General features: G+C 37.2%; 1 protein-coding gene across 2 annotated transcripts in view; it reads right to left on the bottom strand.

Annotated features, from left to right (window-relative positions):
• Window positions 1-2,133: 2,133 nt before the first annotated feature.
• LOC136038575 (DNA-directed RNA polymerase II subunit RPB1-like) overlaps window positions 2,134-17,473 on the bottom strand; it is an 89,492-nt gene continuing 74,152 nt past the window's right edge. For both annotated transcript variants that reach the window (XM_065721754.1, XM_065721755.1), the window contains exons 15-20: window positions 16,212-16,718; window positions 13,321-13,838; window positions 10,846-11,190; window positions 8,480-8,690; window positions 6,078-6,235; window positions 2,134-3,951 (exon numbers count right to left, since the gene is read on the bottom strand). In XM_065721754.1, coding sequence (XP_065577826.1) covers window positions 2,356-3,951; window positions 6,078-6,235; window positions 8,480-8,690; window positions 10,846-11,190; window positions 13,321-13,838; window positions 16,212-16,718 — 3,335 coding nt within the window. In that variant the 3' untranslated portion in view covers window positions 2,134-2,355. The remainder of the gene's footprint in view (window positions 3,952-6,077; window positions 6,236-8,479; window positions 8,691-10,845; window positions 11,191-13,320; window positions 13,839-16,211; window positions 16,719-17,473) is intronic.

Below are 17,473 nucleotides of genomic sequence, written 5' to 3'. Positions count from 1 at the left end.
ATTTGCATTAAAAAATATTTACCTTACCTAAAAATCAATATTGAATTACTGACTCTTACTCGTTTCCAATTGCTGTTTTTTAAGAGCTTGAAATCCGTTATGCATTAACGACGGTAAGTCCGCGATTTATGCACAGCCACTTGAGAACTGCAACCATTGACCTGGAGACCAGAACAAAATTGGTGGTCAACATTGAGAAATTTATCAAAAATAGTAAACTGAACAATTAGGATCATTGGAAGAAAAACGCAATATGAACTAGACCTACGTTGCCTGGGCAACGTGAAGTGTTGCGGCAACCTTTGTCCGGCTTTGCCGATTAAAGTGTTGCGAGAGCAACACTTTGGTTTTGTTTCTTCGCTATCGGTTAAATGCTGAAGTTGTCAAAACTATCAAAGCTTTCAAAACGGCATATTCAAAGAAGAACACAATCAGTAATCACATGATCAAATTCTTCAGCGTTGAAAAAACAACAGCAAAAGAATATCGGAAAAAGGGACTAAATTGAGTTTGCAGCCAGTTGAACTTTATCATTTTCAATCGTAGACATCGTGACGGATGGAAACTTGGAACATTATCTTATGTAATCTAGTTGGTATTATAAAGCTATCTGTAACTTTTCAGGATCAAAATACCATCAGGGACCCATAAATTTCCTGTAATGACTCGCCATCCAGGATCGCTTATTATTGGATGGCGAGTCATTACAGGAAATTTATGGGTCCCTGATTCCATAGATGTGTACCAATTTGCACAAATTTGTAGCCCCTCGTGAGCCTCCTCTAGCAACCGATTCTTACTTACAAGTCCCTCTCCCGGGATATACATCCAAGTTCACCGGAAACAAATAATGGGTACACCAACTAGCAAAAGTTCCAAACCCCTTGTCGCTGAAGTCATTGTAGCCTAACAGCCGATTATTACTTACAACTCCCCTACATGTCTTACAATCGGGAACCAAGTTGTTCTTACCATCAATTACACCAGAAACAGATAATAGGTACACCAATCAGCAAAAGTTGCAAACCCCTCATTGCCAAAGATGATTATAAGCTAATAATCGACTGTTGCTTGGAAGTCCCCTACATATCTCACAATTGGTATCGGCCTATTTTTGGTTCAAGTGTGTACCTTACCACTGAAGTTGTCAACCCCTTGAAACTTTCAAACTGGTGTATGTCATGAAGGAATTTTTGTAACAAAAAATGGATGACATATACTTTGATCAGCTCATCAAGGTCTATCGATTGTCATTGAAAAAAAAATTTTTAAATGTCATTGAAAAATTCATTGAAAATCTGTCTTAGTTCAAAAGTTGACTTTTTTGCCGGAGGCCAACTTTCTAACACCACCACTTAGAAAGGAGCAAAGGATAAGCTCTAATTTCTTTAGCAATGAGAGAACTTTTAAAGTTTAAGAGGTATATCTGATACCATTTCTCTATTGCAATCCCAAGTAGAAAAAAAAGAATGGTAAAGTCAGCTGAAATCACGAACAGAAATGGCTAGAAACAATAGATGGCAGCAATTTCGGACCCGTGGGAAAATCGCACTTTTTGGTTTCTGTAAATTTTTCTATTTATCACTCAAAGAAGATTTATTGGCTGTGGGGCCGGGGAACTACCGCATATATTTAACACTTATAGATTTTAGTCCATCTTCAATTTAAAACTGGTGCCTGCCTGCTTGCCTGCTAGAACGGAGCTTTCCACTCGAAAGCAGAAACATGGTTTGATGAAACGAAAGCTTGGCTGCACAACTTCAGATACTCCTCTCTGACATAGGCTATATAACTCCACTTCACTTCGCACACCATAGGCTCTGGCTCGAGGACAAGCAAAAACCATCCTTTTTGGCCCCAGGCAAGAGTTCTACGGAGCTTTCCAAAATGTAATGTCATATTCATCAATCCGGCCTGAGGTCCACACTTTCCGTAAAAACCGCACAGGTTAGACCCTTACCAGTTTCCAGGAATAAGCTGAGATCGGCGGCATAGGAAAAAAAAAAAAAAAAAAAAAAAATGGGACAAAACCAAAGTGTTGCTCTCGCAACACAATTTTAATCTATTGAAAAACAAAAATAAGTCGTAGGTTCTTTGACACTTACAGAAAATCTATCATTATAAAGAATATAATACCAAGCAAAAATTTTATTAAAGGGATAATAGACACAAAACTGTACTTAGTTCAGTATAGATACGTATTGTCTTTCACCAACAAATAAGACCGTGACAAACAGAATTAGAACTTTTTTTTAAACGTGACACTAAAAGGTTATTACTCGAATATTTTTCAAAGAACAAAATATACAACTAAAAATGGCTCTCGCAGAGACATAAGCAAAAGTAAAACTATACTTATTTCTTCTTCTTCTTTTTATCTTCTTCTTTTTTATTTCTTCTTCTTTCAGAGTCATCTTGTGGGTAAGCTGGACTGGTTGGCGAATATGTAGGACTTGTTGGTGAGTAAGTAGGACTCGTAGGGCTATACGAAGGTGTAGTAGGAGAATAATTCGGAGAAGCTGGTGAAAATGAATACGACGGAGAAGTTGGTGAGTAATTAGGAGAAGTTGGACTGTACGTTGGCGAACTAGGCGAGTAAGTTGGAGACGTTGGGCTATAGGTTGGCGATGTTGGGGAATATGTGGGTGAAGTTGGGCTGTATGTTGGGGAAGTTGGAGAATAAGCTGGAGATGTGGGTGAATATGTAGGACTTGTTGGAGAATAATTTGGACTAGTTGGGGAATAGCTTGGTATTCCTGCTGAGTACTTCGGAGACACAAGCCCTGGAGTGCTTGGGCTATACGATGGAGACGTTGGACTGTAACTTGGCGAAGTAGGAGAGTAGCTTGGCGACGTTGGTGAATACCCAGGACTCGTAGGAGAATAAGAAGGAGAACTCGGTGAATAGCTTGGAGACGTAGGGGAGTAGCTGGGGGAAGTTGGGCTATAGCTTGGAGAACTTGGACTGTAAGAAGGCGATGTAGGAGAATAACTAGGTGACGTGGGTGAATAGCTTGGTGATGTGGGCGAATAGCTTGGAGACGTAGGGGAATAGCTAGGTGACGTCGGTGAGTAGCTTGGAGATGTCGGGGAATACGTTGGAGATGTTGGGGAGTAGCTTGGAGACGTAGGGGAGTAGCTCGGAGAAGTAGGAGAATAGCCAGGCGAAGTTGGCGAATATCGCGGGGATAACGGCGAATAGCTTGGTGAAGTTGGTGAGTATCCAGGACTCGTGGGACTATAATTTGGAGAAGTTGGTGAATAAGAGGGACTTGTTGGGCTATAGTTCGGAGAAGTCGGTGAATATGAAGGACTCGTGGGACTATAGTTTGGAGAAGTAGGTGAGTATGAAGGACTCGTTGGACTATAGCTCGGACTTGTAGGTGAATATCTTGGTGATACGGGTGTTAGGTTAGGGCTGGCAGGGGAGTAAGCCGGAGATGTTGGGGAGTAGCTAGGGGAGGCAGCACCTGGACTTGGAATATAAGGACTCATTCCACCAGGACTTCCTGGGCTATGCGAAGGTGACCATCCAGGCGAGTTAAAAGCCGGGGACAAGCCATATGCTTCTGAGGCAGCAGATGGTGAAAACGACGGACCACCAGGAGTCATACCAGCTACACTAGGAGTCATACCTAACCATGTACTTCCATAGAATGGGGTAGCACCCTGAGTCCATGGGGTACCCTGGGGAGTCATAGCTCCCGTAGGGGAGACTGCCCCTCCGTGGAAAAATGCATTACCAACGGCATTCGTTGGAATTTCCACACCTTGTTTACATTTTTCAACATCCAGAAGTAAGTCAAATGCACCAGTGCCCATTCTGGGTAACTGTCCAAGAATAATATTTTCTGAAACGCCTCTAAGTGGGTCAACCTCAGCATGTGAAGCGGCTTCCAGCAAGATATCAACGGTTTCTTCGAAGGAGCATCTCATCAAAGCACCAGTGTCCTGGAATAGTAATTAAATTATTAACACGAACCACGTGACAATGAGCTCCCCATCCCCCATCAGGAGTGAACACATAATAAAACACCATTGCCTTCATAAGCAACGACATGAAGGTTCCAAAAGTATATATAAGAGGAAGATCGAAAATAAATAAATGAGAATAGGGCTTGGCACAGCTCCAAAAGGCAAATATCCAGATTATTTTGATGAAACTCATTATATGCGATTTTTTTCAACGACAGAGTTCAATATATATATATATATATATATATATATATATATATATATATATATATATATATATATATATATATATATACATATATATATATATATATATATATATATATATATATATATGATATATAATATATATATATATATATTTTGCGAGCCAAAACATCGGCAGACTGTCTCAAAGACAAAGAGTATATTAGCGAATTCTCGAGGGGGACGAGCTATCATCGAAAGCTTTCGAGAATTTGAGGTTTGAATGTGAAATCGGATTGAAAGGACAGTGAAATTTTATTTCCTTTCTATGGGCGATTTTGTCAATCGAAACGTGTGGCACCACAGGGAACTCCCAGGACAGATCAATTATTCAAATTGTAATTCCTTTAAGCAGATTCTTAGCATTTTCTGAGTACGTGTGCTGGAATATTTTTTAGGACTGTCCTCTCCTGAACTTAAAAACCGATTTCATTTAAATTGGGAAATTTGTGGAAGTAAAAGAAATGCAATAAACGCAAGCAAAATTTGAATAAATCTATTCGTATAATGACAAAACATCTATTGGGTTTGATACTCGAAAACGACTGAACTTAACGAACTATCATGAACTTAAAAACGAAGATCCTTCTCCCTTTGATCGAAAAACTGTAGGTCCGATTCCCCACTGCAGCAAGGTTGAGTCAAACTCTTGCTACTTGTCCCTGTTAAAAAGGTCCACCAACTGAAACGTCGATTCGACACCCTATGTGCCAGCAATGGTTCTGGGTTATTTTTATCCTTTGTCCCTGTAAAAAAGTGAAACGTCGATTCGTAACCCTATGTGCCAACAATGGCTTTCGAGGATATTTTATGATTTTTTTTTTCGAAAAAACAAAATTCACATTTTCCGATGCCGTAAATTTCATTAAAACTGGATATCTCTAACTCTGGCAAAAAACAGTGGAGGTTAAAGGGTTTTTCTAGGATTCCCGGGAAAGCAGGAGTTAGCTTATAGTTTTTTGCCTTATGTATAAATCTCTGATCCAAATTCTTCTGCAAATTATGACAACAGTTTGTCCGCAGAAATTAAAAAAAAAAATTACAAGGGATGAGATCTCTCCAGATAAGGGACAAAAGCAAGGACTACCTAGCCCTTGCATCTATCCTAAATATTTTCTTTTTGTTCCAAGTAGTAAACTATTCGCCCTCAATTCAAGAATATTGTCTACTACAACCCCTCGTTTCTAAAATTCACCTTAATTTACATTTTCAACTCCAGGTCTACTATAAACCGCCACGTAGAGGCGCACGGAATCAGATGTTTCTTATATGCCGTCAGGTGCTTATATACTGTCAACTTGTACCTGTTGATCTCATAAAATATTTCCTGTCCGATTCGCCATCTCATAATCTACACCTAATCAAAATTTGAAACCTGACATAATGGAAAATTTTCAAGTATAGTCGAAAATTTTCAAGTATATATATTGTCAACCAGCGTGTTCCCCGGGGAGACCCTCCAACAGATTGATTCTAGTTCGGCATTGTGGAGTGACATGAGAGGTGTAGCTTAAATGGGAGATGGTAACGTAGGCAATGAAGGGGGGGGGGGCAATTAATGCCAGGTTTTTCTTCTCACTCAATTGGACTATCTGTCTTGGCTTTTTCTACAATTAGCCATAACTTGATGTCCCACAACTATTCCATTTTAATTCAAATTTTTCCATTCTGGAATCAATTTTTCTATACTTTCCTTACTCCACAACCTTGCACACCAGGCATGCCCATAAACTTGGAGATATTTTCCCAACCTAGATATTTTCTTACTTATTGGATTAGAAACTCTACAGGCCTAAAAATTCGCCTAAGTGACTGATCGTTTCGAAAGATATTAAAGTTAAAATAATGTCATTTACCTGTCTGTTGATACCATGACGAGTAATGGCCATGAGGTAGCCTTTTGCAGTCATTACGTCACAAAGCAGGGCCAGATGGCGGTAGTTGACATAAAGGCCGTAGAATTGAAGCACTGCATTCATCTCTTTTTCTATTGACTTTCGAACAGCTTCGATGCCTACAAAGAGTTGTTGGTTAAAATTCGAAGAAAATGGCTTTAATTAAGGCACGAGTGAACGATTATAACAAATAAAGCTATACTTAACTTATCAGCTACGTTTGTCGAAAATAAAAAAAATACAAATAAAAAAAACGATTGCTAGAAAATTGAGGAAACAAAATTCAATATTTCTTAAAAGGGGCAGTGTGTCCGCTGCATTACATCCTCCCTTTTGCAAGGAATGGGGAGGGGATGGAGACACGAAGGCTTCCTTCCCAAAAAAGATAGTTTAACTTTGTTGTGTCTCTCTCTTCCCCGAAAAAAATCTCATCCCCACACTCGGTATACATGAGCGCACTTCGGGAGGAACACATCAGTGACCCTTTCTGAATGGCCAATAAACTTCAAAAATACACATACTAGCCAAAAACAGAACAGATGACTAAAGTTTATTGTATTTTAAGCATTGCATTACAATGTTGCAGAAAAATGCTACAATCTGGAACTCACTTTGTCTCTTTACTCACTTTATTGATTCAGCACTCTACCTCAATCAATAACACCCTTAAAAAGCAGAAAAATAGAAAAATTTAATTCTGCCATTGCGGAACACATCTTTGATCATCTAGAACATACTATTTTATTTAACCAAGCTAGAAAATTTCACATGACAAAGGTATTGTCCAGTACTACAGAAAAGCTGTTAAATTTTTAAATACCAACATTTAGTTCTAGCTTTGACAGAGATTCCGGTGATTTAAGAATAAATTAGTCATATTTCGGTTTTCTCGAAAGAGAAGCCGGTATTTTAGGAATCTCTGAAATAAGCCTTGAACCACCTTCCCAATAACATAATCAAACACGTCAACAACCCCTTAGATCTCAAAGGGTGTTAGCAAGGAATGCAATTATTAAAATCAGAAATCAGATGAAATAGTTCTCCAACTTATTTAATTGCTGGTTTGCTTTTTTTAGTAAATGAAATTTTTTGTTTTATTTCTCAGTTGTTCGCTAGTATCCGTCGACGGCAGTTTTAATATTTTGGATTTTGTGCAAATCGCGGATATTGGCGAATTAATCGCTTTATAGTTGTTCACCATAATGGAAATCACCCTCATTGAAAATCACCCTTTTTGGTATTTAGTTTAAAAAAATTCAAAATCGAAAGTTTGCCCCCCCCCCCTCCCTCAAATAGATTCTGAGTAAAAATTCATTTGGTAGTGATTTACGTTAGTGACTATTTACTATTATTGACAATAGCTCGTCGCGACACAAAACCATCTGATGCCAACGCAACTTAAAGGCGTGCAAGTTTCCTGGTCACCTCTCCTCAAGGGAGAGCTTGTGAGACCTAGGTTTGAAAAACCGTCCCAAGGGCTTTAAGTCGACAAAGACACGACTTTGACATCTCTTCAATATGAGAGACCATGCCAGCAGAACTTACATCAATCTATAGATTGATTAAAAATTTCAATTGAGCAATAAACTTTACCATGACCTATAGCACTGTTCTTTAGATAAACGTATAGCTTACTGAAGTCTCATTTGGCAGTTGATGAACTTTATCGCAGAAGATTAAATTAAATATATTGATACAATACAAGAAAGCAATTAGCTAGATTTATAAGCTGGGCTATAAAGAAATCCAAAAGCATTGCAGCAAAAGATAGTTTATCTGCCTACCAAAATTGGTAACCATAATTTTTAATTAAACGAGGGGAAGGGGTGACTCGTTTAGTGCACAAAAACAGTAAAATTCTAGACATTTTTCTTTTCTTTGTAGGCTAAATATGCCTTAGAAAAAACAATTGATGGGCTAAATACGCCTTTAAAAAAAAGAATCATATTTTCTTTGTGGGCTAGATATGCCTTGGAAGAAGTACTAAATGGGCTAAAAATACACCTTAAAAGAAAAAGCATCCTGTTTCTTTGTGGGCTAGATATGCCTTAGAAGATGTGCTAAATGGGCAAAAAATATACCTTAAAAGAAAAAGCACAATTCCTTTTGTCATCAATTTTCTAACCATTGAAAAATTAAATCCTTCCATTTTTTGGGGTTTCCAGGCTACCTCTAGGTAAATTACTCTGAAACCTTACACAAAACTTTTTTGCCTAAATTAGAACTTTTTGGGGTTTCCAGTCTACACTTAAACAGAACGATGGTGACGAATTTCTTTTTTTTATCAAAGTGCTTTTTAAAGTCTACCTAATTTTCATGGACCAGTTCAGATACTGCCCCATAATGAATCAAGAATAACTTACCTAGTACGGTGAAGATTTCACAAATGTCGTTAGAGTATGTGCGCACTGGGTCGACATCTCTTTCTGATAGGACCTTCATTAAACTGGTCCCGTCCGTTTCCAGAAGCCATTCAGCAATAGCCCTAAACTCCCCAGTGTCAGTGATGATGATTCTTTTCTTATTGTCCGTTTGAGGCAAATGCATGTATACTTTGCTAATTGCTTCAATTCCCTGGAAGAAAAAAGAAGTAAGGACGTATTTAGGAGACCAAAAGCAGAAACAATAAATGCAGGAGCAGGAGTGTGTCTCAACGAGAGAGAGAGAGGGGGGAGAGAGGAGAGAAAAAGGAAGAAGAAAAAGACAGGAAAAGGGAGAGAGGGAGAGAAAGAGACTGATAAAACCGGAAAATGGGCTAAAAAGCATTAGTTATATTTAGATACAGCTGCATATAAAAGGATAAATTATAGAGAAAACAGTAAAAAACCTGAAGTTTCAGAGGACAGAGGAAGGAGTTTTTATTCAACTTTTCATTGTTTTTCATCAAATATATTATAAGGTAAGATATGACTATCACGAAATGATTCATAAGAAATGACTATCACGAGCCCCGAAGGACCGAATTCGCATTTCAGAGTCATAAAACCATAAAAATAAAAGACAAATCATAAAAATAGCACAACAACTAAACAAGAGCTAAGAGCTCATATGGCTCTTATATATATAGCCATTTGACATATAGCCAATGTCAAAAACAACAAAATCAGAAAGGCGAAGCCATTCATTAGCAAAAAAAAGACTTCCTGAATGTCAAAAGGTTTAACAGGTAAAAACTAAAACAAAACTAAAAGAGTGAGATAAAATTATAGTTGAAAAGGTTTAAAAGAGAACATATAAACAAAGAGGAAGGAACAAAAGAATCACACGAGCATAAAACTTGGGTATCACCAGTACGAAAGAAAAAAAAGAGGAAAAACTGGCGGTTCATTTTATCAGTAATGAAGGCGACAAAGGTGTTTCATATCTGGAGGTTTAGCAACGGATGAGGGACAAGATAGAAACGGGTTCAGAAACAGTATGTGGCAGACGGTGTTTGAATGGGGAGTGTCTTTTGGGGAAAATGTTTTCCGTATGAAGCTTTATTATTGCAATTTTTGCAAAACGGAGGCACAGCGTTTCTCTCCTGTGCTCAAGAGTTTCTAGCTTGTCCTTTTTTATAAGGAGCAAGTACGGTACGTTAGCTTCTTTTGGCATTGTCATAGATGTAGAGGGGTTTACTCTCATGTTTATCGTAGAACTTTCCCCACTAGTGTTTTAGACCTGTTCGGCCAAAATTGCTGATTCGTCACTGAAATCTCTTTGTCGTAGCTCGATCTCTTTCTTAACTTTAAAATGAAAATTATAATTTTAAATTTCTGTTCAAACGCACCCCACCATGATAATCTATGACCTCTGGTTCGAGTCGATCATCCCAGAAAAAAAGGAACAAAAGAACGAAGTATTCCAGTCCTTTTCTACTTTTGGAATGGGGAATTGAGGAGGTTTTACCCTGCAAATTAACTGTCTATCTCAGAATTGGTAATATAAGACTTTTCTCGGTTGTCAAAAAACCTATTTTTGGATATTTTCACTGGGAGAAAATGGATTGTTTGGTACTTTGATTGGAGAAATTAAAAAAGAAGCAAAATTACCCTCTCTCCTCCACTAAGATTTTGAAGGATACATTATTATCCCCTCCCCTCCAAAAAAATTAAATAAAAGAATTCCTATACAAGCCAAGATTGATATTTTGCAGCACAAAATACCACAAAACAAGCATTGGTGCGTAACAATCTATTTTGTTACTATTTAGGGCACTTGATCTTTATTTCCGTTCAAATGAGCCCATTCTTGATATTCTACATTCCCTAGTTCTAGTCATGCCTAATGATGAGATTTTCTTTTCTATCGAGTAGGGTATCGGTAACTTATAAGAGTGGGAGCTGGCACTAGTATCTACAAAAAACTGTCCTCGACATCTAGCGTTTGGCCGCACTTTTTCAGTGAAATAATAAGAATAATCAATTTAATTAGCGTTATTGGCAAGATTAGGGTAGTAATAAATGTCTGATTAGTTCCTGAAAGAGAATTAATTATAAAGCTTGAAAAAATATAGCTGCACTCTATCTCAAAGCAATACTTTGCCTAATATTAGCTTTGGTAAAGGGCATTGAGTTGAGGAGGCCAAATTAAATCTAAACGAAAAACACTGACTTCTAAGAGCCTTTTGTCTTGAAAAAAAAAATCCAAAGAGGTGCGACTCCGAAGTGTCATTTTAAATTTAAAAATTGAATTGAACATCTTGCTTGAAGTGAAAAACAAGAAAGGTTAAAGAGAAGAGAAATCTCACCTGAAGGGTCATGTCTGATAGCATATTTGCTTCAATGCATCTTAAAAACATATCATCTTCCATCTTATCAATCTGCTCATCCTCCTCACCAAACTTCGATTCATCGGAATTCATTATTCGAATACGAAGCACCAATTTCTCAGCATTGTCATCGTTGAATATACAATTCAGATCTTCGCCAAATCCAGCTGTGATTTTTTCAGAGATTTGTTCCATGGTTAGCTTTTTATCCGTCATTCTCTTTCGGTCCAGTTCAATTCGCAATAACCAGGGAGACATTCGAGAAGTATCAACATCCGGCATGTCGTAGTAAAGTGTCACAAAATCTTGGTCCTCTGCAATAACCTAGACACGAAGAGAAAAAAGGTTAGCAATCAGTAAGTACTAAAAACTATTATTTCCTCTTCTTTCTGACAAGAGCCTTACTCGTACATGTGAACACGAAAAGAGAAAGAGATGAGGTTACAGATTATTTTCCAAGAGTGAAGGAGACCAATTAAGAGTTTAAATAATTTTGGCTTTCTGTCGTAACTTTATGAGAGACAGAGAAATACGGTAATTAATCTAAGAATAAGAAAAAGGTTTATTTGCCTTTCTTACTAAAAAAAAAAGCCAGGCTTGTAGGTACACGCGATCAAATTTTTAGAAGAAGGGGCTTTCCCTTAAAAAGATGAGTGGTCTGTCAGGCTATCCATGGCGCAATTTTTATGTGCATGCAAGTGGACTTGTACGCATGAATGTAGCGTACCAAGAGATTTATTACGACAAAACATACGAAAATGTTGTCATTCCATTATAACTGAGTTAGTTAGGGTCCCATTCACAATAAATTTTTAATAGTACCGAGGTTTAGAGTGTTAATTTGAGCCACTTGGTTTGTTCATAGAATTTTTGGATTGACTGACGAATTCTACGAAAGTTTCTGATTGGCTTAAATTAACAGGTTAGGGTAGGCTAAATCACGGTATTTGTAAAATCCTATTGGGGATGGGACGCCAGGTACTGATCTACCGATCGAAAAATTGTCATTATTTAGATGATAGTATAAGAGCTATCAGGGGTTTGCCCCTACGAATTAACCTACATAACGAACTTCTATATTCGTATATTTTTATTACGTATATGAAGGGGTTTGCCCCTTTGTTAATATCTCGCCCTTTACACTAAAGCTTAAATTTTGTCTCAATTCTTTAAGAATGACCCCAGATTCACAAAGGCCGTATAATAAATAGTTGAAGTTACAGAAAGTACTTTAGCGTAAAGAGCGAGGTATATAGAAGGAAATGAACCCCTCATGTGCGTAATAATTTCTGTTCGTTTTAAACTTTAATACTGCTCCTTACTTTCAGTTGAAAAAACTTTTCATATTCATTTTTCATTTTTTAATAATGCTAGAAAATCCTGTGCCCCCTTCATGGAATTTCTCTTCCCTAATGACAAATTCCTCCAAAGAAAGACCCTTCCACATAGCTCCATCCCCTCAACCCCCCCCCCCCCCAAACGAAAACAAATCCCCCTGAAAACGTCTGTACGCTTCCCATTAGCCATTACTGTGCGTAAACACTGGTCAAAGTTTGTAACTTGCAGCCCCTTCCTCGGAGACTGTGGGGGAGTAAGTCGTCCCCAAATACATAGTTTTTATGTTTTTCGACTATGCTGAACAAAATGGCTATCTCAAAATTTTGATCTGTTGACTTTGGGAAAAAATGAGCGTGGGAGGGGGCCTAGGTGCCCTCCAGTTCTTTTGGTTACTTAAAAAGGGCACTAAAACTTTCAATTTCCGTTAGAATGAGTCATCTCGTGACATTCTAGGACCACTGGGTCGATTCGATCGACCCCTGGGGAAAAAAGAAGAAGAAAAAAATCAACAGCAAATAGACACGTACCCGTGATCGGTATTGTGGCAAAAAATACGAAGTTCCACATTTTTGTAGATAGGAGCTTGAAACTTCAACAGTGGGTTTCTCTGATACGCTGAATACGATGGTGTGATTTTCATTAAGATTCTATGACTTTTATGGGGTTTATTGGGTGCTCTCTATTTCCCAAAATAAGGCAAATTTTCTCAGACTCGTATCTTTTGATTGATAAGGCTAAATTTGATAAAACTTATATATGCAAAATAAGCATAAAAATCCAATTCTTTTGATACATCTATTAGTATCAAAATTCCGTTTTTTAGACTTTCATTTACTACTGAGCTAGGTCGCTCCTTACTACAGCTCGTTATCACGAACTGTTTGATAATAAAGGGAAGATGCATAACATTTCGTTAAAATGATTGTTTTTTCAACATTTGCACGGTCAAACATCGCGTTCTGTATTCCACAATGTCAGTTTTAACACAATATGTTTTCACACTTCCCTCTTTCAACCCAGGTCAAGGATTCTCAGACCCTTTTTTCCGTGAGCTTATGACAACAAGAAATAAATAGAAGAGTATCTAAACTTAACATTAATTTAACAGTAACTTACCGTATTCTTAATGTCTGGGTCGTAGTAAATAGCCGTATTAGCTGTAACTTTCTTAAGCGTCGTGTGTTCCAACCGGCACAATACTTGTTTGGCTTTTTCAGCATCACGCGCGGCAGTACCAGTCAAAAACACAGTTAAGGAAGGCGCTTTAGGACTCCTAGAAACGTTGATAATTTCTTTTAGACGAGGCACACCAAGTGTTACGTTCTTTGAGGAGACACCAGCAAAATGAAAGGTATTTAATGTCATTTGAGTGGCTGGTTCGCCAAGACTTTGTGCAGCAATGGCACCAACCATTTCACCAGGCACTGCCTGTGCCAGTTGAAACCTGGTCTCAATTTCTCCAATGAGCCATTCAAAGGCTTCAGTGTTGAGTCGATATTCATCAGCAAGTCGTTTCGTACAAAGAGTCGACCGTACAAGACACTGGAACAGAAGTGTGGCGTTCTCGTTGGCCTGTTTTGATAGTTTGTCTTCTCCGTTGACAATAACACAATTTTTCAAAAGGTCTCGAACACCTAAAAAAAAAAAAAAAAAAAAAAAAATGCGCAAAATAAGTAATAAAAAGAACTAAAACTATTCATTATATCATCACACCCAAAACCAAAGGAATCTTTTAGAATTTTCATAAAATTCATAGTGAAATTAAAAAGAATTATATAGAAAGACTTTAAAGCCAGAGGGTATATTTTACTATTTTCCAGGAATTAGAAAGTAAAGGCGATATAGAAAAGAAATAAGAAAATTAGAAAGGATTGACAAGTTTTCAAAAAAACATTAAATGAGATTAGTAGACCGAGGTACATTCTGTAATTCTCGAAAAGAAAGAATTGAAAGATTAGAGAGACAGATCTCCAAAATTTTCAGAAAATTGGAAAGTGAGAAAGACTAGAATAAAATTATAAAACCAAAGGATATATTCTATGTTTTCCAAATTTAGCATGAAATTAAAATAATTAGAAAGATTAAACTATAAGGCCATAGGTATATGTCACAAAATTGTTTAGAAGAAATATAAGAAAACTAACGGATATATTTTACAGTTTCTCAAAAATTGAACGTGATTGGTTACAAAAACGAAAGTGCATGATGCTACTTTTCGAAAATTGAAAAAATGAGAACGAAATATGATCACACCCTAGCGTATGTTCCACAAATTTCAGAAAATAGCAAAAAAGAAAATCAAAAGTGGATTTCATGAACTTCCAAGGTTAATAAGTGACAAGAAAAAGAAATAGAAAAAAAGGATGTTTCAAAATGTTTTAAAAATTACGAAGTACAACACCAGAAAAATAAGGGGTAAATTTTAGAATTTCATAAAGGGAAGGAATATAAGAAATAGAATGTATTTCTCGCAAATATTCGAAAGTTATAAGCCAAAATATATTTCACAATATTTTAAAAGTTCAAAAACAATAATCAAAAACAAAGACTACCTAAGCACATTGCACGATTTTCCAAAATCAAACAGTTCATAGTAACAAACTGTAAGTAAGGAGCGACCAGGCTCAATAGTAATCGAAACCATAATATAATTCAAATATATAAGTTTTCCCATAAAAGGTTACGAGCCTGAGGAAATTTTGCCTGATTCTTGAAAAAGGGGAAACACCCCTTATAGGTCATAGAATCTTAATGAAAAGTACATCATCAGAAGCAGCGTATCAGATAACTACTGTGGAAGTTTCAAGCACCTATCTAAAAAAAAATTGAAACTTTGAAATTTCTACCAGAAGAAAGATCATGGATGCGTGTTTATTTTTTAGTTGTTTTTTTTTCCAGGGATGATCGTATCGACTCAATGGTACTAGAATATCGTGAGAGGGCTCATTCGAACGGAAATTAAAAGTTCTAATACCCTTTTTAAGTGACCAAAAAAATGGAGGGCAACCAGGCCCCCTCTCACGCCCCTGTTTTTCTCAAAATCGTCCAATCTAAATTTTGAGATAGCCATTTTGCTCAGCATAGAAAGGCCGTATAACTATGCCTTTGGGGATATCATGACCCCTCCCACAGCCCCTGGGGATAGGTCTAAGTTACAAAATTTGTCTATTGTTTGCGTATAGTATTTGTTATTGGGAAGGAGGCATACATTTTTTGGGAAGGGGGATGTTCTGCAGGTGAGATTTTCCTCAGGGTAATTTTCCATGGGGATAGAAGTTTCCAGGGGGTGAATTTGTCAGGGGAATTTGTCAGAATTACTATACGAAATTCTTCTCATGTCTTGCTTTCTCTTTTCCGTCTCAATTTCACGCGTGGAGACGTTAAGGCTGAAAATCAGAATAGAGGGATGGATTATCGTTTGAATGATTTGGCAGCTTCGGAAGTCCCCTGTGGTACTACCCACTTTGATGGGTAGTTTGATTTGTACTACAGACAAGAGACGCAATATTTTCTTGTCTTTTTAGTCATATTTCTTGTCTCAAACCACAGATTTTCAATAGCTCTCAATGATGGCTGGTCCAGTGGTACAATTCGAAAACGGGCCCTTTGTGATGATCAACCGGCACTGATGCCTGCAAAATGGTTTTAAGGTGCCGTACCAAAGGTATCCAAAATTGATGATGGGGGTGCTCAATAAAATTAAAAGGGTAATCTAAATAACATGATATTACCCTGTAAAAAGTACAGGCAGTGGCGGATATTATTACTATTGATATCCAAAGTAGACAGACCAAAGTTTAAAAAAAAAAAACATTTGTAAGCCCGATATGCAATGGAAGGCATTTTGGGTAAAGGCTATAAATACACCATAACAAATCGACAGGACTTAATACGAAAGTAAATACTCTTTTAGAGTACTTCAGTAAAAGCTTTGAAATAATTAAATAAGTACTTCATTAACACAACAAAAGATATAAGGGAACTAACAAAATAATTATAGATTTTACCTTGAATAACACGTAAAGGCGACAAATCGGAGGGCATTCTCTTATTAATATGAAACGTCTTCTGTGCATTCCAAATCATTCTCTGGAGATTACAGGGCAGTACAACTTTATTTTCACCGCTTGGAAACACTTTCCTCAAGGCTTCCCTGTCCTTAACCAACGCCTCCCACTCCTTTTCAATCTCTGTAATCACCTCAGAATCTCCAAGCAGACTTTTCGTCACATCTTCTGTAAAAGTTTTTCTCAACTGACGCTCATTGCTTGGATCAAATCGATATTTTGATTCAAAAGCCCGATTTGATAGTTTGATAGTAGGAAGAGATTGAAATTCTACTAATTCCCCGGCCAGACCATCTTCACCGTATCGAAGCTGAATAACTTGACCAACTGAGTTACGGACAGTCCCGTCATAGGCAACCATACAGGCTTCCATAGCTTTGATGAGACGACGCTGGATATAGCCTGTTTCAGCAGTTTTGACAGCTGTGTCAATAAGACCTTCACGACCTGTCAGACAAATAGATAAAATTATAACGACGAAACCAAGTCATACCTTAACACAAAGTGGAGGGGGAGGGGAGGAATGACGTTGACGGATTTCCTGGATATAATCACAACAAAGTTGCAGAGATATACCAAAACTTAAATAGTATAATTTTCGCCATTTATCGTCAACCTTCAGAACTAAATTGGTACAAAAACAAAGAAACATGAAGTAAGTTAAGAGCAAAACAACCGTAAATAATTATATTTTACGGGAATTTATTTACTTAATTAGATATAGTATTTTTAAGTTACTTGTTATTAATAAGTTTTCTCTATAAAACCCAAGTTTTGACGTGTCTCGCGTAATTGAAATCCACAGAGTTATAAAGCTGAGATATATGAACTTAGGGGCTGGAGTGTCGATTGTGAAGTAAGTAGAGGAAATACTTAATTTAAGTCTATTTTTGGCTGTAACGCAAAATAATTTTTCTTTCCTTGTGAAACCGTGTGTGGCTTTCCTTGTGAGTTTCTCTATCATTTAATCAAAGTAGACCAAAATTATTGTTTGTAATCGCAAAAGAAATGTCCCCGCTCAACATAAGAAGTTTCAGAAGGTGATCAGATAGTTTCACCGGCTCCCAAGTTTAATATACTTTAATCTCCCTACTGGTTTTAATGTGAGAACAACACGCTCTTTATTAACTGATGATTTTTCGAGTAAATTTCGTAATGTTTATATCCTCGGATATAATCGTTACATTGTCGTTACGATTGTA

This window comes from Artemia franciscana, chromosome 18 (genome assembly GCF_032884065.1).
Source record: "Artemia franciscana chromosome 18, ASM3288406v1, whole genome shotgun sequence".
Lineage (NCBI taxonomy): Eukaryota > Metazoa > Arthropoda > Branchiopoda > Anostraca > Artemiidae > Artemia > Artemia franciscana.
Note: the sequence above shows the minus strand (reverse complement) of the source record. Positions and strands in the feature narration are given on the sequence as shown.